General features: G+C 41.4%; 1 protein-coding gene across 10 annotated transcripts in view; it reads right to left on the reverse strand.

The window, feature by feature from the left end:
- The window catches only part of NARF (nuclear prelamin A recognition factor), a 38899-nt gene that overhangs the window by 11469 nt on the left and 1232 nt on the right, over positions 1-26198 (reverse strand). For 4 of the 10 annotated variants that reach the window (XM_044982228.1, XM_044982225.1, XM_044982224.1 and 1 more), the window contains exons 2-7: positions 18144-18328; positions 16768-16848; positions 13792-13935; positions 11819-11951; positions 8994-9128; positions 1809-1927 (exon numbers count right to left, since the gene is read on the reverse strand). In XM_044982228.1, coding sequence (XP_044838163.1) covers positions 1809-1927; positions 8994-9128; positions 11819-11951; positions 13792-13935; positions 16768-16848; positions 18144-18170 — 639 coding nt within the window. In that variant the 5' untranslated portion in view covers positions 18171-18328. Of the gene's footprint in view, positions 1-1808; positions 1928-8993; positions 9129-11818; positions 11952-13791; positions 13936-16767; positions 16849-18143; positions 18329-19557; positions 19685-22961; positions 23008-25690; positions 25738-25930; positions 25950-26147; positions 26192-26198 lie in introns of those variants that run through there. The other 6 variants (XM_044982223.1, XM_044982221.1, XM_044982222.1 and 3 more) reach the window with 6 other exon arrangements.

Raw genomic sequence — 26198 nt, forward strand, 5'->3', positions numbered from 1 at the left:
TAGCCTCCTGGGGATATCCCACAGTGCCTAGGTGACCATTCTGGCCAGCAGCTCTGCTGCTCTGATGCCAGGTAAACAGACATCCACCCCTCCCCCTGTAAAGCCCTGGGAACTTTGAAACTCCCCTTCCTGTTTTCTTGGCAAGTGCTCACTTATCTGGCCAGGTGACAGTGCCTGCTCCATGGAGCAAACAATCCCCCGCTTGAAGCAATGCTGAGCTACTGGAGCTGATCAGTGTTTGAAGGGAGGAGACTGTGCAGGGACCCAGGATGTCCCACGATCACTCCGCCCCCTTCCCACATGACCCATCTTCAAAATGGAGAGAGCTGCACTGTGGGACAGCTGCCCTAGAGCGCTGCTCTCATCAGCAATGGACGTGCTGCTAATGTAAACACTCTCTGATGCCTGAGGAATTACGTGAGTACACAAACCAGTGCTTTACTTTCACCGGTTCCCTATCACCGCAAAAACTCTGCAAGTGTAGACATACCCTAAGGGAATCCTCAGCTAGGAAGATCTATGTGTTTTCTCACCTTTTTCCTGTGCCAAAGTGGCACAGTGGAGTTAGATTACAGCTCAAGATTTATTTTACTTACCCATAAAAAAAAATAAAAATAAAAATAAAAAGACTTTGAGAGCAAATAAAACATTTACCAAGCAGTCAATAAAATGTCAGGACAATCAGAACCAAGCACTTCCCAAAGTACCCTGCCGAGTCCAGGACAATGATTAGCAAAACTGTACGACTTTCATGTGTGAAAATCTGAGCAATTTAAATTGACATCCTACCTTTTTTTTTTTTTTTTTTTTTTTTTTTTTGCGCTGTTTGGTGTTCTGTAATGTAATTTAAATGAAAATCCAGGATTACTGGAATGCAGGGTATCAGTTACCAGGTGTTTGTAACTTAACTTTCATGCGTTTAGGAAATGATGAATAGTTACTGTGACTTTTTTCTGTATTGTAGTTTAAATAAATTGGAACGGATGTAATTATATTGCATTATTTTGACAAATGAAATATACAGAATTTTGCATTTTTTGGTGAAAAATTTTGCATTTTTTGGCACATAACCCCCCAAGAGTGATAGATAGTTAAATATTATTATCCCCATATGACAGATGGGGATAGGGTGACCAGATAACAAGTCTGAAAAATCGGGGCACTTTTTTTTTGGGGGGGGGGGGGGGGGGGGGGGGAAGAAGGAGGGGTATAAGTTGCCTATGTAAAACAAAGCCCCTAATATCGGGATGGCCCCTATTATATTGGGACACCTGGTCACCCTACATGGGGAAACTGAGGCAGACAGAGGCCATGACTTGCTCAAGACCATGCCTATAGTGGCAGAGTCAACTTGCGAACTCAGAACCAATGGATATTTCAGTTCTCAGCATGCAAATGCTTCAGGTTGATCTGAGATGACAGAGTATTGCATGCTGGGAACTGTAGTTTCTGCATGATATCCTCTGCTTTAAAGATTGTATTGTAGAACTCTGTGGGCAGCATTTGGTTTGCCAGTTTTACTTTGGTCACTCGGGATTTCACTCTAGATTTTTTTTCTATATTTATCTCCATGAGGTATTGAGAGCACAAGGACAGCAACTATGTTCAGCCAGTGTGGGGTGAAATTGAGAGGTTGTTATGCACACCTGCATAGCAGCAAAGCACACTCTAGCCTGAGATATAAGGACAGACCGTTTAGAAAGAATGAGGGGGTGGGAGGAGGTGTAAGACATCTATAATTAAATATTAGAAACTAACATGCAAGAGAACAATTCTCTAGAACGGTCATGACAAGCAAAATTAGTTACCTGTTGCCTGGCAAAGTAACCCTTCACCAGGGACCCCATGATCTGCTGCGGAGACTTCGCAGTGCAAATGTGTGGAGTCACTGGGTTGGTAAGCACCCTTTCAGCATACCGGATCCAACCTAGAATTACAGTGAATGAAGAAAGATAGCAAAGTTGAGAGCATATGGAAATGGCTCCTTGAGAAAAGGGATAAAAAAATCCAGCATGATGGGATGGTGGGGCTGATGGGAAACTTCTTGTTAAAAGTGGGGAGGGAAGATGTACTTGTCTCCCACTGCGTGCAGGAAATTTCTGCAATAACTCTTATTAATGCCAAAGGAAACTACGTTCTCTCCAGAGACTCCCTGCATTGGTGGACTCCAACCTTTTCTTTTGGGTGGAGCCGCTTTTGTTATGGATTGTTGGATGGGTGACTGGTCTCTTCTGCTCTCCCCTAGCACAGCTGCCACCAGTTATCTTTTAGGTACTTATGTGGTTCCTTATTACTGTACAATCTGAGTGCCCCACAGTCAATGTATTTATCCGCCCACTGCCCTGATGAGATAGGGCAGTTCTATTATCCAATTTTACTGATGGCCAAGAGAGACTTAAGTGACTCATCCAAGATCATGCAAAAGATCTACTGCAAAGCTGGGAACTGAACTCCAGTGTCCTGAGTGCCAGACTAGCACCCTAACCACTCGACCATCCTTCCTTATCTCTCTGTCCAGTCCATTCTCTCAGTTTCATTTTATTCTCTTCTAGGCACTCTCTCTTTTGCTGCTCTCATCTGTTTACCCCCTTCATCTCCTCCTCTGGTGGCTCTTCCTCCTCATGGCCTCACTCAGACAGCTTGCGTAGGGTGGGAGTATCCACTGGTGCTCCCCGGCTGAGCCAAGTACAGCAGAAGCAGAGAAGAGCAGCTTCAGCCAGCAGCTCTCTGCCTGACCCTTGTACAGGTGAGCTAACTCCTGCATCTGGCTGTATTAAAGGCGCACAGGAGATGAAAAGACATCCAGTGACTTTCAAGGAGTCACCTGCTGTTTTACACATAGCTCCATGAGTATTTTCGCACTGAGGGGACCCAGACTGGGATCATAGAGTTTCCCTCTTTTCCTTTTACTCCTATCCTTTGCCCCGTACACTTATTGGACAAGTCTGCGGTCTCCCTACACACTGAGGAGAGAACAAACCTTATCTCAGTATTTCATAAGACAATCACAATTTGCACTTGCTTTCAAATTTCTACGCTGACTATGCAGTTTGTCCATGTCAGCGGCCCCCATCAATAAATCTTTTACTGTTCTGAAGGATACTAACAAGAGTCTATCAATGGATTTAGTGAATCTACTGAGTAATTAATTCTATAACCTAGAATCCACTGTGAAATGAATTATGTATTACATCCACTTGAATGCCCAGACTTACAGGAGCACCTCAACTGGGGATTCAGATAATAAAGAAGTAAGCAGGGCCGGCTCCAGACCCCAGCGCGCCAAGCGCGTGCTTGGGGCGGCATGCCACGGGGGGCGCTCTGCCTGTTGGCCGGAGGGCGGCAGGCGGCTCCGGCGGACCCTCCGCAGGCACGCCTGCGGGAGGTCCACCGGAGCCGCAGGACCGGCGACCGCCAGAGGGCCCCCCGTGGCGTGCCGCCGTGCTTGGGGCGGCAAAATTGCTAGAGCCGCCCCTGGAAGTAAGCCAACATTTTTTGGCAGCCATCACTTGGATCACCATTTACTAATGCTGCTCCATTCTACTCAAGAGTGTAGAGTAACTCTGTAACCTTCTGTTTTCTAAGTTTCGGTATCCAGTACACTGTACAGTGTGCCTTTTCCAGAACAGCAGAGTGGAATGAAGCATCATCTAAAAACTCACTGCATTACTGGGAGCCAGCCTGATCAAATCAGATTTCAGCTATGGTTATACATGAAAATCAATTGTCTGTATCCTCTTAAAAAAACCCACAAGCATCCCAAGTCTCTGTGTATTATTGTAGATATTAATAGATACATTCTATCTAATGTACTTTACTGACCCCATTGCTATAGCATCTGACCACCTCACAATCCTTAATGTATTTGTCCTTACAACATCCCTGTGGGACGGGGCAACACTATTATCTCCATTGTACAGCTGAGAAATTGAGACACAGAGAGAGTCAAGTGACTTGACTGGGTCACTCAGGAAGCCTGGAACAGAGCAAGGAATTGAACCTGGTTCTCCCAAGTCCCAGGCTAGTGTCTAACCACTGGACCTACAATGTGTCTATTACCTTGGTAGATTTATATTTTGCCACTCTGAAAACTAAACAGTACAGAAATGTTAGGGCAGCAATATCTTAGCCTACAGGCACCACCCACTTCACAACAGACAGGTTCTCCATCCCCAAACAGATTAGTGCTTGTAAGAGAGAGAACGGCTACAGAGCACATGCTACCAGGAAACATTATACTGTATTTGTAGGCCTGTGGTAATCTTGAGATTTGGGGACCATACAGAAGCAGCACTATAAGTGAAGACATTACATAGTACTTATACATGCAGGTCAGCTGAAAACAGGCACTTGGACAAATAAAAGCAGACAGTATTGTAATCAGGATGGTACTCTGATGATTTTCTCCCTGTGTATGTCAGTAGAAGGGAGCAGGATATATTTCCATGGTTTTCAGGCATGACACCTTTGAAGTATGAGGAGAATTATACAAGGCATGTGCACATTAGGGGAGCACTAGCCATCCTTCTGCGTGGTGTTCCCAACTCTGGTTAAAAAAGAGACAATGAGACTGACCAGTTTCACATGAGACCCTAACAGGCATTTGTCTGTATCACAGAAACACCCCCCAACGTCCCTCCCCACAGCATACACTTATTCATCTGTGCTCAAGAGAAGCAAGGGCTGGATGAGTTAAGGGATCTGCATGTCAGGACTGAAGTGCCCTGTCAGAACTATGAACAAGAAGTTTGTGTTGTGTTTACCTTCATTATGCCTGGTTCCAACCAGTGCTATAGGTCTCACCTTGGCACAATCAAGGTGAGATTAAAAAAATGTGGAACATTTATTGATTTTTCCTTTTCTTTTTAGTGCCTGGAATAAAAGTTGGACTGATAGCACTGGAATCTGAAGTACTTTAACAATTATATGACACTCACACACCCAATACTGTGCATATGACTGTAGAACAGATTATGCCTCTAAAAAGAGGAAGTATTTATTATCTTAAATTAGAAGTTTTCCACTATGTCACTCTAGATCAATGTTCTCAGAAGGCCCTGCCCTTAAACATCTGGCATGATTTTCATTAGTCATCACAGTGCTGTGCCTAGGAAGCTTGTTTTCAGAAACCAAATGTTTTCAATATTATAAATCAAACAACCCAGTAGAATCTCATTAAAATCCAAACAGCTGCAGCCAGCTAGGTAGGCCAGATTTGTTTCATGTGCTGTTCTACCATGTATCTATAGCTAGGAAACAAACAAGTTTCCATTAGTTCCAGCTTCACAGTGGCATTAGTCACTGTTTAGTTATGGAAGTAGCCTTGGTGAATGAGCAATATAAGGCTTTTATCTGCACTTCACACATGCACAGTTTGTTTTTTGCCTACTCATCAACAGGTCTGCAGAAACCTGAAGAACTGACTGCTTCTTACTGGAGTGAAGCACTTCTACTTAATCATACAGACTCCTACTATGTTTGCATTAATTCTAGGCCATCTTCTGGTTTATATTAACTTCAAAGTACCAGTTCTGATTTTTTTTGGCCTATGAATCCACAAATCAGTGTGTAAATGCTCCCAGGCTCAGTTCATATATTATTCTCAGTGGTATCTGCTGTATGAAAAATGATCTAAAAATGTGTGGTTTGAACACCTACATATTGCTATAAACTACAGAGAAATACTGAGCCAGATTTATCATCAGCATAACTCCATACACTTCAGTGGAAAAACAGTGAGAATGAATTTGTCCCACTGGGCCAAAGACATTTGAACAGCCCTGAACAGTCATCTAGTAGCAATGTACTTTCCTGCTATTTGTGAGACTTAGGACCCATCTACACTTGAAACACTACAGCATAGACCCTAACTATGCTGATGGGAGGGATTCTCCCGTCAGCAATCCCTAGGTCGACAAAAAAATCGTCTTAGTGTTCTCTACATGCAGACTTAGTTCAGTCTAACTATGTCATTCTGCTGTGTGGATTTTTCACATCCCTGAGCAATGTAGCTGGGTCGATCTAATTTTCTAGTGTAGACCAGCCCTTAGAGTCAACTGCCTGTCCCAGTCGTTTGCTTTAGGTGTCAGCAGAGGATGGAAATGTTTTGGGAACAGCAGATCAGTTCCAAGCGAGAGTGCGTCAATGTTGACCAATCTGGCCAATTAAGGAACAAAATCAACAAGAGCTAAAAGGATAGTTTAGTCTTTATCAGGCAAATGGCTGATTTGTTGTGATGCCAAGTCTTGAGTAGGGGATATAAAAGCAGAAGTAAAATGAGAAATCCTCATAGTTTCAACAGGAAAGCAGAGAAACCTCATATGATAAAAAGATTAAAATACATCCACAAAAGATGACCCTTTATCATGGTCTCTTCAGTCTTATAATCAGAGAAGAGCATTAGTTTGAATCACAGATCACTATGTCATTGTTTACTTAAGGGCAATGGTTCAATATGTGGAGAACTACACTCTGAAAGAAACAGAAGTGAAACTGTTGTGCCTCAATCTGGAGTGATCTTCTATGTACAAAACACTTTTAAACCAATATTGAGATAAAGGAATGCACCCTTTAAACAAACAGAACTTCTGGGACCAATTTATATCATAGGTTCATAGAATGAAAATAAAACCCCCAGACATTTGAAATAAAGTTGAACATATTTACTATACATCTCGATAGCAACTGAGCATGAGGTCTCCCCTCGATATGTTGTAAATGATAATAAAACCTGCACTCACAGAGTTTTGCTCCCATTTTGCAGCAGTGGTGCTGAAAACATCTGACCCCTGTCTCCACTAATACTTACACAATAGCTAGCACCAATGCTAAAAGCAGGTGCCAAACTTTATAGTGTAGATAAGCACATAAGTGCCCTCCATTAATTGACTGACTCATAATAGCCCTCTGAGGTGAATAAGTATTATTATCTCTGATTTGTAGATGAGGGAAAACAAATTTCCTCTGGCTTAATTCTAACACAAAACCAAACTTCTGGAAAATTATTCTCAAACCCACCATACTCCCTGAGAACCTAATCCAATTCCCAATGAAGTCAATTTGGGAATCTTGCCACTGATTTCAGTAGGAGTTGGACTGGCCTCTACAGGTTAATTAAATCATGAGTAACAAGATAAATTGAGTGCTTTTTTGTTTAAACCTTACAAGCTGTAGGGAAAGACAACATATGGCACATCTGCTTCTGAACACAGGAGACAAAACAAACTAGAACCCTTTTTTCCCTAACAGACAAACCTAAAGGGTATTCTCCTCCTGACATATACATGCAACTCCTAGAAGTGTATGTTCAATACATCCAGCAAAGACTATACAGCAGTTATCCACCCGACAAAGATACTTACCTTTACACAATAAAACATAAGAGTATAATTTTAAAAACCAACCATCGTTTTCCAGAAAATAATCTATTAAAAAGTATATGCCCACACATTTTACATTAAATGATAATGGCAGATTATGGAGATTGGCAACCCTCCAAGGAAAGCATGCTGTGTTTGTAAACCATCCATCTCTCTTTTGTAGTAATATTTCCTAAAAGGAACACTGCCCACTTGAACTAGTTTAAAATTAACTATTTAAAAAAAAATCCATTTTCTGATAGAGTACCTCCTCTTAAACATGTCCTGAAATGTACGATTATTGCTAAGAAAGCTTTTTCTGCTCCTTTGTTGATGTTTATAAAGGATTTTTCAGCAAGATCTTCAAAGGTATTTAGGCACCTTACTGCTATTGAGTTAGATGAGTAACTTCCTTTGAGGAACTGGGCTAAAATGACTAGTTAACTGAGTATACAGGGGAATAGCATAACTGACTATACAAAGTAAACAAACTGGGGAACAAATTGTTCCCTTTAACTTATCTTGGTTCCAGTAATGGTAGGTGTTCCCTGTAACAAGGCATACACTTCTCAGAGAGAAGTGTGGTATTTCAAGTTGATAGCTTCCCTTCAGCATTAAAACTATTGTTCCATCTCACACAGTCAACATGAACATAGTTTCATTTCATCATTTCCTTCCATACTCCAGTGACAAGTTAAAAACTTTGCATGGGTTAATGGAAGTCATGGTTTCTAATTAAAGCACTTAGTAAAAGTTCATTTTTCTTAATGGTGCCTTTCAACAGGAAATGTTTAATTCAAAGAAATTAAAGGTGGAGCCAAAACCACACAGTAAGAGAAGAATGATGTAGTGGAGAGAGTACTGTGATCTAAGCACATGACTCAGAGTCAAGAACTCCTTAAGTGCTAATCCTTGCTTAGACTCCTTCTGAGGCCTTGGACAAGACACTTAAGCTCTCCGTACCTATTTCCCTATCTATAAAATTAAATAATATGCGCCTCCCTCACAGGGAGAATGTGAAACTTAACTGGGTAATGGCATGTGCAGAGAGGTACCAATTTTGCTTCCCTTAACCAGCAATGTGCAACAGACCCTGGTAGAATTCACACTCAGGGGAGGGCAGGCAGTACTTGCACTACTCATCTTTCTCACAGTTCTGCTGGACGACAACAGCTTTAAGTTGCAGTTGGGACTCCATATGAGAACCCCTATGTCAGATTGCCTAGGGGATGCAGTGATACAGCACATTCCATATCCAACTTGGCCACACTCTCCCCACCTACACTGCCCACTTTTGTGGCTACGCCAGCTCCCTGGCAGAGGAGAAGCTGCATATGCCATGTGGTACCAAACCACCTGCTCTCCAGGCACATTTTCTGTCATCGCAGCAGCCTGTTTAACTCAGAGCTGAATCTAGCTCTATGTCTGCAAAGCATCTGAACAGTGCTATAGCTGCCAAGTATTACTACATACAGGAAAGGAGGACGTGTGCTGTAAGATTCAGAATCCTTGAAATACAGAGCCCCAAAATCTTATGCTTTACAAGATACCCTACTAGAACTGCACTATTTTTATTTCTATAGTGATAAATGGGGGACTGTACAATGCTGCAGAATTAGGGACTCAACTTCTCACCAGGACAAGCAGACGCAAACATTGGTAAGGCATGTTCCTCCTGGTTCCGCTGTCGATACCGCTGCACAAATTCCTTCTGGCTCTCCAGAATACTGAAATCAGCAGCTATAGTGGTGTCAAATACATAATGCACCCCTAAGAAACAAAAGGACAAGAATATGTGATGAATTAACTCCTGGAGTGTTTTGCATCTCACAGACCTTCTTCCTCATCTCCAGGCTTTTAAGTAACCTTTAAAAAACTCAAAGAAACAATGCACAAACCCTGCTTGCCCTCCAGTTTTGGGCACACTTTTAACACCTGCAGCATACTTTAATAACAAAACCATAAATCTGAAAGCACATTGTCTGTGTCACATTTTTAAAAAGCCACTGACTTGTTAATAATAGGATTCCCTTCAAAGCTTCAAAAGGAAATCTGTTTCCTAATAGAAAGTTTGCCCTTTAGTGCACACTTACACTCTGTTGCAGAACTGTGCTGCTAGCAATGACTCAAACTATGAATATCCCTGCAATGGGACAACCTTCCACTGATGCACTTGCCTAAATACTTATAAATACCTGCACAATGTTCTGAATATCACTAAAGGCCTCCCATCTATTTACCTGCCAGTGTGTTTCTATACAGCTGTAAAATATTATCTGTACCATTGTACCTAGTATAATGTATTCCCAGATAATGTAAACAATCTAAAATAAATTTGGGGCCTACCAATACTTATAGTGTTCCTTTCAGATAATTATTTCCCTTATTAATGGGGAAAAAACAGATCAGTTACACACACTTATAACATTTGTTCTGTGGAAAACTATGACATAGATCTTTTCCCTATTATTTAAGTAGGAAAAACTATAGGAAAGAGGACGTTTTAGCAAAATGGTACACGTATAGGAAGTGTTAGGAGACATCAAAAAAGTATAGTTTTAATATCAAATAAAGAGACTGTACACTGCTTGGAGAAGATTGTTGAAACAACAGTGAACAGGAACAAGGAAGCAGAACTTCTAAGACTATTATCAGTACTCAAACTCTCAAATGATTGGTCTGATAGCACGAGGGGTAAAATTCCCCTCAGTAAAGGTATATGGGGAATTCTGGCTTCACTGAGCTCAATGACAAAACTTCTATTGACCTCAATATGGCCGGGATTTCCCCCATGGACTGGAAATTAGACTGACAGTCACTGGTGTTATTTCTAATAATCTGTTATCTTTTCCATAACTAAAACTTCCCAATTTCTTTCAGAACAGTTACTCACAGTTGGGGGTTCCTTCTGCTTCCACTTGGCAAAATGTCACACGTTGCAGCGCTTGACAGACAGGTCAGTAGCTTTACTTTCCTTACCTCACAGTGGCCCTTTACAGGGAGGCCCAGTAATGGCACTCACCACCCCCTAGAGGGCTGCAAGATGGTTCAGAACTGGCTGCTTTCTTAAACAATTTGTAACATTTCTTTCCAAAATTACTTTGTCTTCAGACAGTTACAGCAAATAAAGAGTTAGGTCCATGTATTTCCACAGCACCCATTTTTGCTCCTGCTACATATATTTTTCAGTTTAAGTCACATAGGGGTAAAAAGAACTCTGAAAAAGTACTTTGTAGGAGCTCTCTTTGATAGTGATGAAGACAGAGGAGGATGCAGCTGTTCTCCAAATCAATCACTCCTGCATAGAGTGACCACCTGTCCTGAATTTTTTTTGTGGGGGGGGGGGGGGGAGAGGGGGTAGTTCTGAAATGCAGAGTTCAAGTCCTAGTCCTGGATTGAATGACTCTGAGACAGCATTTGTCTTGGATTTGTGGTGCTGCTCCATGCCTGCCCGAGACTCAGGAGAAGCGCCAGCCGTTTCTCGGTGCGGGGTCTGAGATGGGTCTTAGGTCCCCTTGCCACAAGGCCCCACCACCTGCTCCTCCTCTCCCCCCCAAGGCCCTACTCCCTGGCCAGGCTGGAAGCCGGAGTCAGGCCGTAGTTCCGGGGAGCTCAGGCCACTGTGGGGAGCCCCAGACCATCCACCTGCCCTTGGTGGCGTGCCCCAGGGGGCAGGGACATGGGCCGGGGACTGCTCTTGGGCACCCTGGCACCCTGCTTTTGCCTTGTGAAAAGGTGGTCACCCTACTCCTGCACATTTGCAATTTCCTGCCCCAGTGGGACTGCCTACATATAACTATAGTTCTCTTCTAAAATCAGGATTATCAGCCACCTCTAACAGGAAAGAAATAAACCCACTGTCCTCTAGCTAGCTCGGATACCCATAGCAGTGAAGCTATTGCAGCATGGGTTTCAGTGCGGACTATACAAGCTCACTCAGGACCCTGGGTACTTACTCGGACAGCTGCCCTATACCGAAGTGCATATTGCTGCAGCTTCAATGTTATTAGTACCCAAATTAGCTAGATTAAAGCTAGCTATGGGATGTCTACATATGTTGCAGTCACATCTCTGGTTGTAGTGAGACATACTTTCAGTTTCAATGTCAGACCTTGGTCACAGAACTACAAACATGTGCATGTCTGATGGAGGAAAAACAATTTGTTAAAGAAACAGATTTCAGTATGAAGCTTCTGAAGAGTCATTAGAAACAAAAGTGACTTAAAGAAGTCTACGGAAGATACCTCAATATGTCCTTAAACTCTCTTCCCAACCCCTACTGCACTACCTCAAGAACATTTCTGGGATGGGCACTGTTATGTCACAACAAATAACTTCGAATATACCCTTTCAAAACAGTCTCTTATGACTGGGCAGTGCTGCAAAATTCTGCCAGGGAAGAAAGAAACCCAAGATAACCCTGCTGTGTTCTCCCAGTGTAATAACGAATCAGAACTTACCAAGACTTTTGAGGAAACCACAGAGTCTCTTGGCTGCATCGTTTACACAGAGATTGAATTTAGCAGCAAAATAAGGCAATGACTGAGTGCATATAGACACTGCCAACACTTTGTGTTTTGAGGTATCACATTTCTGGAAAATAAACAAAGCATGCAGGTGGATTATTACAGCAGCATAAGATCCCTCTCCATTTCATTCCCTCCCCATCCCCAAGAGTCACTCCTCTAATTTCCTAAGCTTTAAACAAACATACCATGAAAGCCCCAATGAAGCTACTACCATCCTTCTTACAGAGAGTGGAATGGAATTTCCTTCTGGTTCTGTCAATGTTGAGAGTCAATCAGCTGGAGAGGTTGCTGTTGTAGGACTCAAGGAATTCCATCCCTCCCAGGACAACCCTATCCTTGGCTTGTTAAGCAGGCAAGGAGAGTTAGAGAATCAACACTTACAGGATTTTGATAACTAAGGGAAGCATAACGCTCCCAAAATATGGGAAGAGCTTAGAAACAAACATAAGTGTTTAGATTAAGGTTTATAGGAGCACAGAGATTTGAAATTTTAAATGTGATCCTTCAAACTAAGGATGTGATCCTGAGAGATGCCCAGTGGCCTTAAATTCAACAGGAATTGAGGGCATTCAGCAGGACTGGACCCTAAACAAACCACCCCAGCAATGCTATATATGCACAATCAAGTGTGTTTGGTTGAAGAAAAAGACTGACGTGCAAAGGTAACATTCTGGTGAGGATCACATCATTTACATGAAAAATGTACACTTTGTGTTTTAGTTAGGACATGTTGCCTGTTGTGTATGTTCCTCACCAATGGTAGTGGAAGACTTAAGACACAAGTGATAAAACAGGAATAGAGAAATCCTACACCAGATGACTTAATAGAAATTAGAACTGGAAGAAAGCAATGATTCTGCTACATTTAAATCTTCATCTGTCTCACACTTACACAACCACATCATGCTATAGAAATCAATCCAGTCCTAAAAACTGGCTAGAATATTCTGGGAGGATTCCTTACACTGATAGTACTTAGATACACCTCTACCCCGATATAACGTGACCCGATATAACATGAATTCGGATATAACGTGGTAAAGCAGCGCTCCGGGGTGGGGTGGGGGGCGGCGGTGCGCTCCAGTGGATCAAAGCAAGTTCGATATAACACGGTTTCACCTATAACACGGTAAGATTTTTTGGCTCCCGAGAACAGCGTTATATCGGGGTAGAGGTGTATATCAAATAGACAGAGAGAACAGTATCAATTTAAATTAAAAATAAAATTTTAAAAGTAGCTGTTGCCTCCTGGGTGAGAGTACAATAGTCTGGAGTGGTAGATCATTAAGTCAATGTCAAGATCAGCAGACTCAAGTAGTGTGTGTATTAGGAAGGCTACCAAAGAACCACCCTCAGCAATAAAATGTCACTGTCTTTGTGTCAGACAGAAGCTATGATTTTATTTATTTTGCAAGAGGAAAAAGAACCCAAGATACAGCAAAAAGATACTCTTCTGAATACACACCTTTCAAATGTGTCTGGTATCATTCATACCTTAAAGCACGTACTAGAAACTAATGGGAGAATTCTCTCTAATTTTTGCAGTCAGGTTTTTGATCATTTCATACCTTGTGCATATTGTTATCTTATACTTTCACCATGATCACAAAAACCAGAATGCCTCCAACACTCGAGAAGTGTGTATTTAACAATACTATAACTGCACACCCTACAGTTTATTACTGAAGTTATGAGATAATCATCATGCTTTGCCCTACGGCGTCTTACTTATGCCTTACAGAATACATCTCATAAAATTTAGATTACAGCCATGATCTTACTTTCACTGATGAAGTGCTTTAACTGCTATACTATTCAAGGGTTTTTAGTTATCACTGAAACTGCTTAGTCACAATCTAACATCCTTTCTCTCACACAAATTCCTGCATGCTTTGTCACTTTACCTTGTTAAGGTTGAGTATGCGAAAGAATTCCTTCTGATTCTGCTGGAAAATCCTGACACCTTCTTCTGATGTCACACAGTTGTCACAAGCTAGGCAGTCACTAAGGAATATTTTAGCACCAGCCAATTTATGAAATTCATTTTTCTGGAAATGAAAGGAGACTGGATAAGCTAACTTTCAGGGCCTTTGCACTGACTTATTTAAACTCCAACTGTAGTTCTGTTATTTTGTTAAAAACACAAGACTGTCCCCCTCGTGTGTGCGTGTAATATTTAAAATTAGAAAATGGCCTGTTTGGTACCCCTTGATTTCTCTGCCCCCTGTCATTATTAAACTGTATTATTATATGTCAAAGCATCAGGGCTGGCTCCAGACCCCAGCGCGCCAAGCGCGTGCTTGGGGCGGCATGCCGCGGGGGGCGCTCTGCCTGTCGCCGGGAGGGCGGCAGGTGGCTCTGGTGGACCTCCCGCAGGCGTGCCTGCAGGAGGTCCACCGGAGCTGCGGGACCGGCGACTGCCAGAGCGCCCCCCGCGGCGTGCCGCCGTGCTTGGGGCGGTGAAATTGCTAGAGCCGCCCCTGCAAAGCATTTTGAGATATTGTGTAGTATTGTTCAGAAGACAGTAGTCGCAAAAAAATTCAAACTCAGAATTTTAAAGTTAAGCATCTAACCAATATCCACATTTAGGCACCTGAAGTGGCTTGATTTGCAAAGGCATTGAGCATAGCATCCATTAACTTCACAGGCAGTTGCGAGTACTTACCTTCTCAGGCTTCTTCAATGCCTAATATGGATTTACATAATTAACATCAGACATCCAAGTCTGAAAACGTTGGCAACACTTTTTATTAAGGGCACAAAACAAAGGAAAGGTCATGTCGTGATCACTTGAGTCAGGCAAACTGTCTCAGTGGCCTAAACAAGATGAGTCCCATGTCTATGGCAAACAGGATTTGGCCCTAAAGTTGCATTGTCTTTGTGTTACATTATATGAATGACAGTTCTGTAAGGGATCTGGGGGTCATAGTGGATCACAAGCTAAATATGAGTCAACAGTGTAACATTGTTGCAAAAAAAGCAAACATAATTCTGGGATGTATTAACCGGAGTGTTGTAAGCAAGACACGAGAAGTAATTCTTCCGCTCTACTCCATGCTGATTAGGCCTCAACTGGAGAATTGTGTCCAGTTTTGGGCACCACATTTCAGGAAAGATGTGGACAAACTGGAGAAAGTCCAGAGAAGAGCAACAAAAATTAAAGATTAAAGGTCTAGAAAACATGACCTATGAGGGAAGAGTGAAAAAAATTGGGTTTGTTTAGTTTGGAGAAGAGAAGACAGAGGGGACATGATAACAGTTTTCAAATACATAAAAGGTTGGTACAAGGAGGAGGGAGAAAAAATATTCTTCTTAACCTCTGAGGATAGGAGAAGCAGAAATGGGCTTAAATTGCAGCAAGGGCAGTTTAGGTTGGACAGTAGGAAAAAAAACTTTATTCCAGTGCTTAACCACTCTGACAGAAGTTACCTAGGGAGGTTGTGGGAGCTCCATCGTTGGAGATGGACTAGATGATCTTTCAAGGTCCCTTCCAGTTCTATGATTCTATGATTTATGGATGGAACATTGTTTGTTTGTTAGTTTGAGAGAGGAGGAACTTCTGCAAAGAAGAGAGAGACTTCCAGACCCCTTGCAAACTCTCAAACGAAAAAGTGTTATTCAGTGTAATTTAGCAAACCAAGTATGAGACCTATAGCATCATTACCTCTTTCACCTATAGTTAGAATATACTTTTGTGTGGTTTGAAGTGCCAACAACCTTCCTCCTTTTCTTTCAAAAGTAACTCACACAAGTAAGAAATTTGTAGGATCAATTTTTGCATGGAAACTGTTGTCCTATATATTGCATTTGCCTTGAGTTGATCCTACAAACTCTGACTTGTGAGTAACTTTTACTCAAAGTATTCCATTCTCTTCATTTGGACCACTCATGGGAGTAATGATTTCATGGGTTGGACCTGATCAGGTCAGATGCTGAGCAGCCTAAACTTCTACAGATTTCACTCAGAGATAAAGGCATTCAGCCCCTTGAATGATCAGGCCCTTAAAATGCAAGATGCTTTTTTCGGGGGGGAGGGGGGGATACCAACACTTAAAATGACACGGTAAGTATTAGCTGCATGTCATTCTGTAATTATGAACCACATTTATTTGAAGGAGTAAAAATGCAAAAAAAGCTTGATTGAGATATAATAAAAACAGGCACAGGCACAAGCCCCCCCACCCCCCCATTATTATTTTTTTTAAGATTTGAGGAAGCCTTTTCAGCCTTTTCGACTCTTTCTACAAAGCCACTGAAATAAATTTTTATGGGTGCTCTGCACTGAGTGCTATATTTTCAATTTCATCCTTCTTAAGAAATCATCAATATAATGAACCTGCTTTTCATAGCTGTTGAATACTCATGTATCCCATTTACTTTAATTGGAGTTCTAGGTACTCAGCACTTTTGAAAAACCAAAGCCTGTGTTTGTATCCCTATCCCTAGAGCCCTATGTGGATACAAAATTTGTATCCGCATCTGATCCACAAAAATGATCTGCAGATGTCTGCATCAGTGGATATCTATGGATATCTGAAGATTTGCAGAGCTTTAGATATAAAATTTGGATCAGTTTTGATCTGTGATCTGCAAAAATGATCCACAGATATCCGTGGATATCTGTGGCTATAAAGTGGATATCCAGGGATTTTCAGGGCTCTCCCTATTCCAGCTCCCTTCTGGAGTATTTTCTGTGAATAGTTCTTACATGTAGGACTTTGGTTTATAAGTACAGTGCATATATTTATTTGTGTATAGCTTATCCTAACATTTAATTTATTCTTTTCCAAAGGAAAAAAGGGCACAGAACAGAGAAGGATAAAAGTCAAAGCAATAATATACCTTAGATTAATAAAATCATTTAAAAAAAGGAAAATTACCTCCTCGTTTTCATCATTTGTGCTCAGTGAATCAACCAATGTATTTTGCTTGTCATCATTTTTCTGTTTTTTACTACATTCCTGAATGAGATCATAGAAATGTGTGTTATAAACCAAAAAACACTTACAAAATGTTTTTTCAGCACTAGGTCTGTGACTTCAGATTGTGTGTTACATTTTTTCAACATGTTTATTACAATGAAAACATTGATGGGAAGTTCACCTGCTTGGCTTTTACATCTTTGAGTGTATTTTTAACAATGGGGGCAGGGATAAGGAAAGAGAGCAGGGGGTAATGTACTGCAGTATATACGGCAACCCGTATAGCAGGGGTGGCCAACCTGTGGCTCTGGAGCCACATGTGGCTCTCTTCAGACATTAATATGCGGCTCCTTGTATAGGCACCGACTCTGGGGCTGGTGCTACAGTTGCCAACTTTCCAATGTGCCGGGGGGTGCTCACTGCTCAACCTCTGGCTCTGCCACAGGCCCTGCCCCCACTCCACCCTTCCTGCGCCCTCCCCTCAGCCTGCCGCGTCCTTGCTCCCCCCTCCTCCTCCATCCCACAAAACAGCTGATTAGGAGGTGCGGGGAGGGGAGAAAGGGGGAGGCACTGATCCGTGGGAGGAGGTGTTGGGGGTGGGGCGGGGGGGCTGATGAGGGACTACTGACTTATTACTGTGGCTCTTCGGCAATGTATATTGGTAAATTCTGGCTCCTTCTTAGGCTCAGGTTGGCCACCCCTGCACTGTAGTGTACCATAAAATAGTCACATAAAGCCATTTGAAATGTAATCAGCATATAATGAAAATTGCATTAAAAAATCATGTCACACAAAAAATCAGCCTCAGTAGGTTACATTAAATGTCATTCCCATCACAACTTGCCCAGAGAAACAAATATAATTAAACCTTTCCTGGAAAAAAACCAACAGGTTATAAATTATTATATGCATTGAATCCGTAAGGTAGACTACAAGAGGCAAGCCCATTTGGAAGTATGCATTGTGTAGTGGCTTTCTGTGACCTTGTAATCTATAACCAAATTATACTACTTCACCACCGTCTCAGAGATAATATATAAAAAGTCACTTAACCGTGCACTGGCTGCAACTTAGCCCTGCCCTCTTCGGTATAAAGTTAAGCCCCTCCAGCGGCCCTGCGGTATAAAGTTAAGCCCCTCCAGCGGCCCTGCGGTATAAAGTTAAGCCTCTCCAGTGGCCCAGACTTGCTTTACTTATTCAAAAATGGAAACCCCTTGAAACACAAAGGCTCCTCACATTATGTAACAGATCAAGCAAGTGAGTGTCTGACCAGAGGGTGGAGTCAAACTACTTACTGTTTCCCATGCATAAAGTCGTAAGATTATAGCACTCACCTTTTTGGTGCAGTTTTCACACTTCATCTGTGAAGGTCTTTGTATTATTTTTTGGTATGTGTGTCTATTCAATGTTTAAAGGTGATTTTCTTACTCCAGAAGAGTGTGGATTCTCTTTATTCTACAGGCAGAGGAAGAACGGAGGAAGCAGACGGAGGAGTTCAATGTCTCTGCTTGTCAGCTCTCTGCAATGATAAAGGCACAAAGAGCAAGAAATTAGCCCAGCTCTCCCTTCCAGTTCCTGTTGCCTTTTGTTGTTATTAGTATTGCCCTACTGCCCTCTTATAGCACTCCTCCTGATTGGCACTTTCAAAAGCCATCGAGATGCCCGGGAGTGGGAGGGTCTGACTGCACAGCAGCCAATTCGGTCTTCCTGTGGGTGGGAAGGACCTTTAGCTTCTTCAGACTCTATAATGGGACGCTTTAAAAAATATATAATCCTCACACCACACATTAGAGAATTTGCTTACATTGTAATGAGCAACAAATACCGCAGAAGAAAAGCTTTTAGGAAGATCAGTGGGCTGGATGCAGGGCCTGCAACCATCATGATTAATGGCTTTAATGTACCGTACAGAAACATTCCCCTCCCCCACCCCCTTGACATGCTCAGAATACAAATCTGTAACCCATAATTCTGATTCATGTAGATTCTGGCAGCGGATACATGTTGCTCTGGGGGTCGGTGACTTTGGTCATCCGTGTATTTTGCACAGTGGCAGAAAGCTTTGACACTACATGCAATTGATGCGAAATGAACATGCAAAACAAGGGTGGTAAAAGGGGTCACCCCTGCACAAGCAGAAGAGACTGTATCTTAAGACACGAGGAGACTTGGGACACCGCTTCTCGAGGGAAAGCACAGCTCTCTTCTTAATAATGGTGGGAGGGCTACATAGACAGAGCCGGCGTAGACTCTGTCTTGCTGGAACATCAAAAGGAGGGGAACAACAGGTTCACACCGCCACAATGGAGGAGGAAAAACTGCTTTTGATTTGAGTCTCGTGAATGTGGTGGCGCCTCATTCTCTGCTTAAGTGTTTAATAGCCCCCCTTTTAATCACACACACAAACCTCTCTTCTCTTATCCCAGTGATTACACAAATCGCTCCGTCTGGGGCACCTTAAGCCTTGAATTCTGATAATTTGCAATGGAACGATTCATGAGTCTCACTACCATCATCGATTTTTTTTTCGCAAAGTCAGCACAAGGCTAACAATTTCCCACTGTCACAACCGCAGTACATTGCTTGGCACCCAGATGCAGAACAAAGAGGGGGTGGGAATCTAACATTTCTTATGTCTATACAAACACAGAGACGTGCTATCACAAGCTGTAACAAAATAACCACCATGCAGCTAAAGGAATGAAAGAGAAGACTGAGAAAGGAAGGGAAAAGAATCAGATACTGTACCTTGCTGCTTGCTTCATTTAACCTACAGTAAATTATGTCCTGGCTGGTAGAAATTAAATAGCATGAGGTAAAGTCTGGAGCATGTTGCAACTATTAGAGAGATCCATGTATATATTAGGGGGGAAAAACTAGGCAACAAGGGTAGGGAGGCAAGCACAGGCTCCAGAAAAAGAAGCGAAGTGCTCTTCTTTTTCACCTATTATTTAATGTAAAGTCTTTCTGTCCTGGCTGGTGCCCTGAGCGGCTCCCCCGGCAGCCTCCACTCCCTCCCTCCCTCCCACCCAGTCAGTTAGAAGTGTTCATTGTAGACCTGAGCGCTGTCACGTAGTCCCAGGCACTTATCTGGAACTGCAAGGGACAGCGCCTCTCTGCTGCAGAGGTGGTAAAGGTAACGCCATTCTCACAGCTCGGCTAGGACAGAGTGGGGGCAACAGCAGCAAAGAAGCTTCAAGACTGACATTCACACATTGCTGAAGGGCACTGCTTTGTTTGTACACACTTCCCCGCTCCGTACAGGATGTGCTTTTCTAGCACCTCAAAAGCAGAAACTAACGTGAAGTTCCACAGATCTCCTTGAGTTTGTGTGTGTTGACATTCCTATATTAATGGAGCTTTTTGTGTTGCTTTTTTTCACCATGACTATCAAAAAGAAACAAGAGAGCTTATATCAAACTATCTAAATTGTTGACTGACATGCCCTGAGCCTGAAGGCTGTGCCTACTGTGCATATATTGATTTCAATAAACAATAAATGAACACTATTTGCTTGTGTCTTCCTTGAGAGACGAATAGAAATTGCTTCTATATTTTGTTCACTTGCAATAACAAAAATTGCAGGAAAGCAGCTTTGCCCACACCCTGCAGTGAGAAGGGAAGCTGTTTGTAGGCTGTATTTGGCCCTTTTGGTGTCCCAAGCATAATTTAAAGTGCTGTTATAAATCAGAAAATAACTCTGTAATTATGCACAGTAGTATGGAGCCTCATATATCCTCTGCATGACAACTGTACTCACATTCCCCTTAAGGAGACAGTTAACATTAATGGCAAGTCATTGACATACAGAGAGATTGAAATAGCTTTTCCTGCTGTTCTTGAGTTTGTTTGTATGTAATATTCAACAATTACACAAGGGCAAAACTGCATTCTTCTTTCCTTTTATTTTTTCCTCTCTGAGTTTCTCTAGTTCTTTCTGGATTTAGGAAGGTAATGGAAAAATCATATTACTACAGCTAAATGCAATGCAAATGATAATTACCTGTTTCTATAACTCTGGTTTTCATGATTTAGTAAGCACAGTACATGTGATTTTACATGTTTCACTTCTCTTTTGTGACCTTTTACATTTTAAAGGCTAAAAAGTGACAATGACCTTGAATCTGTTTTCATGCAGATCCCAACTGGAAGCCTCAGCTATAATGGTATTATTTACCACAAAACAGCAGGTACACCCAACTCCATGAAAAAGACTTCTACAATTTCAACTGCAGATCCTTATGCGCCTGGATCACAGGTTCAGTATTTTCAGACATTAACACAAAGGTCAAATTCAATACTGGGATCTCTTTTCTATTTGATCTTTTTTTTCTTTTTTTTTTTTTTAAACAAACAAATGTGCAGCTATGCACATCTGTGCAGGAACATAAGAACGGTTATACTGGGTCAGACCAATGGTCCATCTAGCCCAGTATCCTGTCAATGCCAGGTACTTCAGAAGGAATGAACAGAACAGTTAATCATCAAGTGATCCATTCCCTGTAGCCCATTCCCAGCTTCTGGCAAACACTTCAGAGACTGTGCATTGTGTGAAGTAGTACTTCCTTTTGTTTGTCTAAAACCTGCTACCTCTTAAGTTCATTGGGTGACCCCTGGTTCTTGTAAAAACCTAAGGTACAAATTTACAGACTAATTTTGGGTTGCTCTGTTTTTGGGTGTCCAGCCTGAGACATCTGTGACCCCAGACATTTATGGCCAGAGATGCCAGTATTTGCATTTCCCATTGCCTTTATTAGGAGTCATGAATTTTTGGCACTTCTGAAAATCAAGCCAGGATGTCTTACATTGGGGGTCCTGAAACTGAGGCATCCAAAATCAGTGGCCACTTTTGAAAATTTTAAGTGAATGTTATTGTACTCATACTGCAGGACTGGCACACAGCTCAGTTTGATGTGTTATTTTCACAGCTGTGACAGTCAGCATTTTCTATGTTTCTGCCATCTCTATCCTAGATGCTGTCACATTCTATTTTACTCTCTTAATGTCATTTTTTTCCCTTCGGATATCACACTCAGTCTGCAGCTGTGAACAGTGTTTGAAGTTAGAAGTAAGTCTCTAAACATCTCAAGACTAGGAATTATTAGAGCGTGGCACTCCTCATGATATTTTCAGTTTATGAAAGGGTTTCCTGTCTCCAAAGTTGGCACAATGATTCTTCTACAGTCAAACTAAATTATATATTTTGAAATTAAATATTTATTAACTTTTGCAGAGGAAATATTAAAGAATACTGTACTCCCATTTTTTAAATGTTTCTGTTTCCCTCATATGTCTTTGGATTCCTATAGTAAAGCAGCCACAATCCACATAAAAACTGCAAGCTTCACACAAACACATTCTGATAACATCTTGGACACAGGCTACTTTTGACATTTTATAAGTACACAGTTATTCCTCTACTCCAGGAACATATACATAGATTTCCACAAGATCAGCTGATTCAACTGCTAAGACTCATCAGCTACTTTTGCTTTTGACTCTGCACATGCACCTAGTGAACTGGATGGGGGAGGGAGAGCAATCAGGCTGAGAAGAGACTATAGGAGGAGGGTGTAGGGTATGAGGGAGAGAGCGGACTCTAGGAAAGCCCAGCAGAGATGTGGAGGACAGGCAGAGTGAATGGATCTTAAAGGTTGAGTCAGGCTTTAGAAGGGACAGGAGGGTTAGCAGGGATGTGCAAGGCAGGGGTGCCTGATGAAGAAATCCTGTGTCTCTGTGCTGAGGCATTAGCATTTGAAGGGATCCCCTGGCACTGCTGCCTCTACTCCCTGGCACACTTAGGCCGCAGAACCGTGGAGAGCCTTCATGCATCAATACCTTGACCCATAAAGGTTTGGCACTCCTGGTCACTACTGCCTCAGCTCTCTGGAGCACCAGTCAGTAGCACCATGAAGGCAGAGGGTATTTGTACTAAGCCATCATCACATCAAGTGGCAAGTGCTCCTTTCATTGCTGCTACCTTGCTATGGAAGAAGTAGAAGCAGCAGTACTGAGTGCACCCTTTAAGTGCCAGTGCCTTCATGCAGAGGCATTGGGCTATCCCACACTGCTTGTATAGCTTTGCCCACCCTGCCCCATCCACAATCTCCCAACTCCTCCATTCCTAATTTCCGCTCTTGCTCCCCACTTACCCAGTCACCCCTGGGCTCTACCAGCTTCCCATTCACTCATGTCCAGCTGGAATCACATGTGAGAAAGCTTGTTAAAAGCAGCCCATACCAAACCAGCACTCTGAGTTGTCAGTAGCAGCTTTCCCCACAGGCAAGAATACTATGAAAATTGTAAAAGGGGCAAATTTATGTTTTCACCCCTCACAACTGTCAGTTGTTTCAAGAACTGAAGAAAAGAACCTATCATGGAGTATGATATTGAGCCAATGAGAAATCTTCAAGGTGCTCTAGTCCTTGAAAGTATATCTGTTATATGAAACTGTAGAACAAACATTGCAGCATGCTCTATGCAGGCAGGAAGACAGAACACTCAGGGCTTGGCTACACTTACAAATTTGCAGTGCTGCAGCAGGGTGTGAAAACACACCCTCTGCAGCGCTGCAAATTGCGGCGCTACAAAGCGCCAGTGTAGTCAGAGCCCCAGCGCTGGGAGCCGCGCTCCCAGCGCTGTCCGTTATTCCCCACAGGGATGTGGAGTACGGACAGCGCTGGGAGAGTTTTCTCCCAGCGCTGGTGCTTTGACTACACTTAGCGCTTCAAAGCGCTACCGCGGCAGCGCTTTGAAGTGTAAGTGTAGCCAAAGCCTAAGTTGTGGACATGGAAGAGAATTTTATTGGGTCCAATCCTCAATGATCCCAATCCTGCACTTCTTAATGGGAATTTTGCCTGAGTAAGGAGTGCAGGAACAGGACTTATGCATGTGCATTTTCTTGATTATAAATGAATGGGGATAACGAGTTTTACAGTGTGGCATCGGTTTTATTAGTAGAATTAATTCTAACACAATCTCATTAAACCTAGAAGAGTAGGCAGAGGGAGACTTTTTTCCTTATTTCATAGTAGGATCATTATTCAGTTCACTTTATAGACTGTCAATTAATGATTTTCTATTTAGGCTATTTCCCTTCCACAAGTTAATATTATTGTACAATGAAGATTCATAGATTCCAAGGCCAGAAGAGACTACAGTATTGTGATTATCTAGTGTCTAACCTCCTGTATAACATGGGCCATAGAACTTTCCCAAAATAATTTGTAGAGCAGGTCTTTTAGAAAAACATCCAATCTTAATTTTAAAATTGTCAGTGATGGAGAATCCACCAAACACACACCTTGGTAAGTTGTTCCAATGGTTAATTATTCTCAATGTCAAAATTTACACCATTTTTCTAGTCTGAATTAGTCTAGCTTCAACTTCTAGTCATTGGATCATATTATACCTTTCTCTGTTAAACTGAAGAGTCCATTATCAAATTTTTGTTGCTTATGTAGGTATCGATAGACTATAACCAAGTCAGCCCTTAACCTTCTCTTTGTTAAGCTAAATAGATTGAGCTCCTCAAGTTTATCACTATAAAGCATGTTTTCCAATCCTTTAATCATTCTTGTGGCTTTTTACCCTTTGCAATTTATCAACATCCTTCTTGAACCAACAAATCTTTTTCAGTCAATGCTTCCCAGTATAGAGTTTCCCACCCTAGAAGTCTGGTCTACATTCTTTGTTCCTAGATGTATATACATTTACATTTAGCCATATTAAAAAGCATATTCTTTGCTTGCGCCCAGTTTACCAAGCAATCCAGATCACTCTCTATCAGTGATCTATCATCTTAATAATTTACCACTCCCTCAATTTTTGTGTCACCTGCAAACTTTGTCAGTGATGATTTTGTTTTCTCTTCCAGGTAATTAATAAAAATGTTAAATAGTGTAAAACTAAGAACCAGTCCATGAGGGATCCCACTGGACACGCACCTGTTTGATGATGATTCTCTGTTTAGAATTACATTTTGAGACCTATCAGCTAATCAGCATTTAATCCGTTTAATGTGTGCCATGTTAATTTTGTATTGTTCTAGTTTCTTTAATCAAAACATCATATGATACCAAGTCAAACACCTTACAGAAGCCTAGGTATATTATATCAACACTATTACCTTTATCAACCAAACTTATACATTTCATTAAAGTTATCAAGTTAGTTTAATAGGATCTATTTTTCATAAACTCATGCTGATTGGTATTAATTATAGTAATATAATTAATTCCATATCAGCCACTTAATTATGTTGCCCGGGACTGATATCAGAGTGACAGGCCTATCATTACCAAGGTCATCTTGTTTACCCTTTTTAAAAATTAGCACAATATTAGCTTTCTTCCAATAGTCTAGAATTTCCCTAGTGTTCCAAGACTTATTGAAAATCAACATTAATGGACTCAGTTAGCTCTTTTAAAACTCTGCTGATTTAAAAAATGTCTAGCTTTAGTAGCTGCTATTTACGATCTGTTTGCATTAATGTACTATTTTATCCTAAATTATAAGGTGTAATATTTTTTTCCTAAACAAAAATTTTACAACAAACAAAATTTTTATGTCAGATTTTAAGTAATAGACAGGAAGAGTAAAGAGAGATAATGGATTAAGAAATGTCTGAGGAATCAGTGTTTGTCAAAGCACATTTTATTATTAATAGTTATACTGATTTTAAAAATACTAGAGAATTATCAACCCCTAGCATTCAAAAATCATGAGTCATTCCCCCCAAAAGCCATGAGATTGGTTTTAAAATCATAAAATGTACAAAAATAATAATTTTGAGATTCTTATTAGCCTTCTGGTTTTGGAGCCTTACGGTTTGCATTTTTAAGCTTTTCTACATAACCATGAGGACTAGAAACATACTTACAAAAATATATAAGATGAGATCATCATATAATATCATGACTCCAGGAGCTGGGGGTTTAAGAAAAACATGAAATATTGCAAGACATTTGATAAAATTACAAGAAGTGGCAACACTGATACAATTTAGCACTAGCTTAAAAGTGCAACACAAAATATACTGTTTCTAATAAAAATTCACAAGGTATAGTAGCCTAATTTCTTTTACTGGACTAACAGAAAGTATGTTTGTGTGAATACAAACCTTTGAATCAAAGTGCTGTTATCTATCTCCAAATTCATGCAGAACTAGCTGTTCATATATAGACACGTATATATTAACAGCAAACATAGAAAAACAGTGATTTTTTAGTGGTTAGAATAAGGAACTAGTAGTCAGGATTCATGGGGTCTATTCCCAGCTCTGTGACCTCCCGGGGCTTTGTTTTCCTCCTCTCTTAAATAGAGATTACAATACCCACCTCCATAGGGTTGTGAAGCTTAGTCAATGCACATAAAGTACTTTGGGATGG

The sequence above is a fragment of the Mauremys mutica genome, chromosome 12 (assembly GCF_020497125.1).
Source record: "Mauremys mutica isolate MM-2020 ecotype Southern chromosome 12, ASM2049712v1, whole genome shotgun sequence".
In the NCBI taxonomy this organism is placed as follows: domain Eukaryota; kingdom Metazoa; phylum Chordata; order Testudines; family Geoemydidae; genus Mauremys; species Mauremys mutica.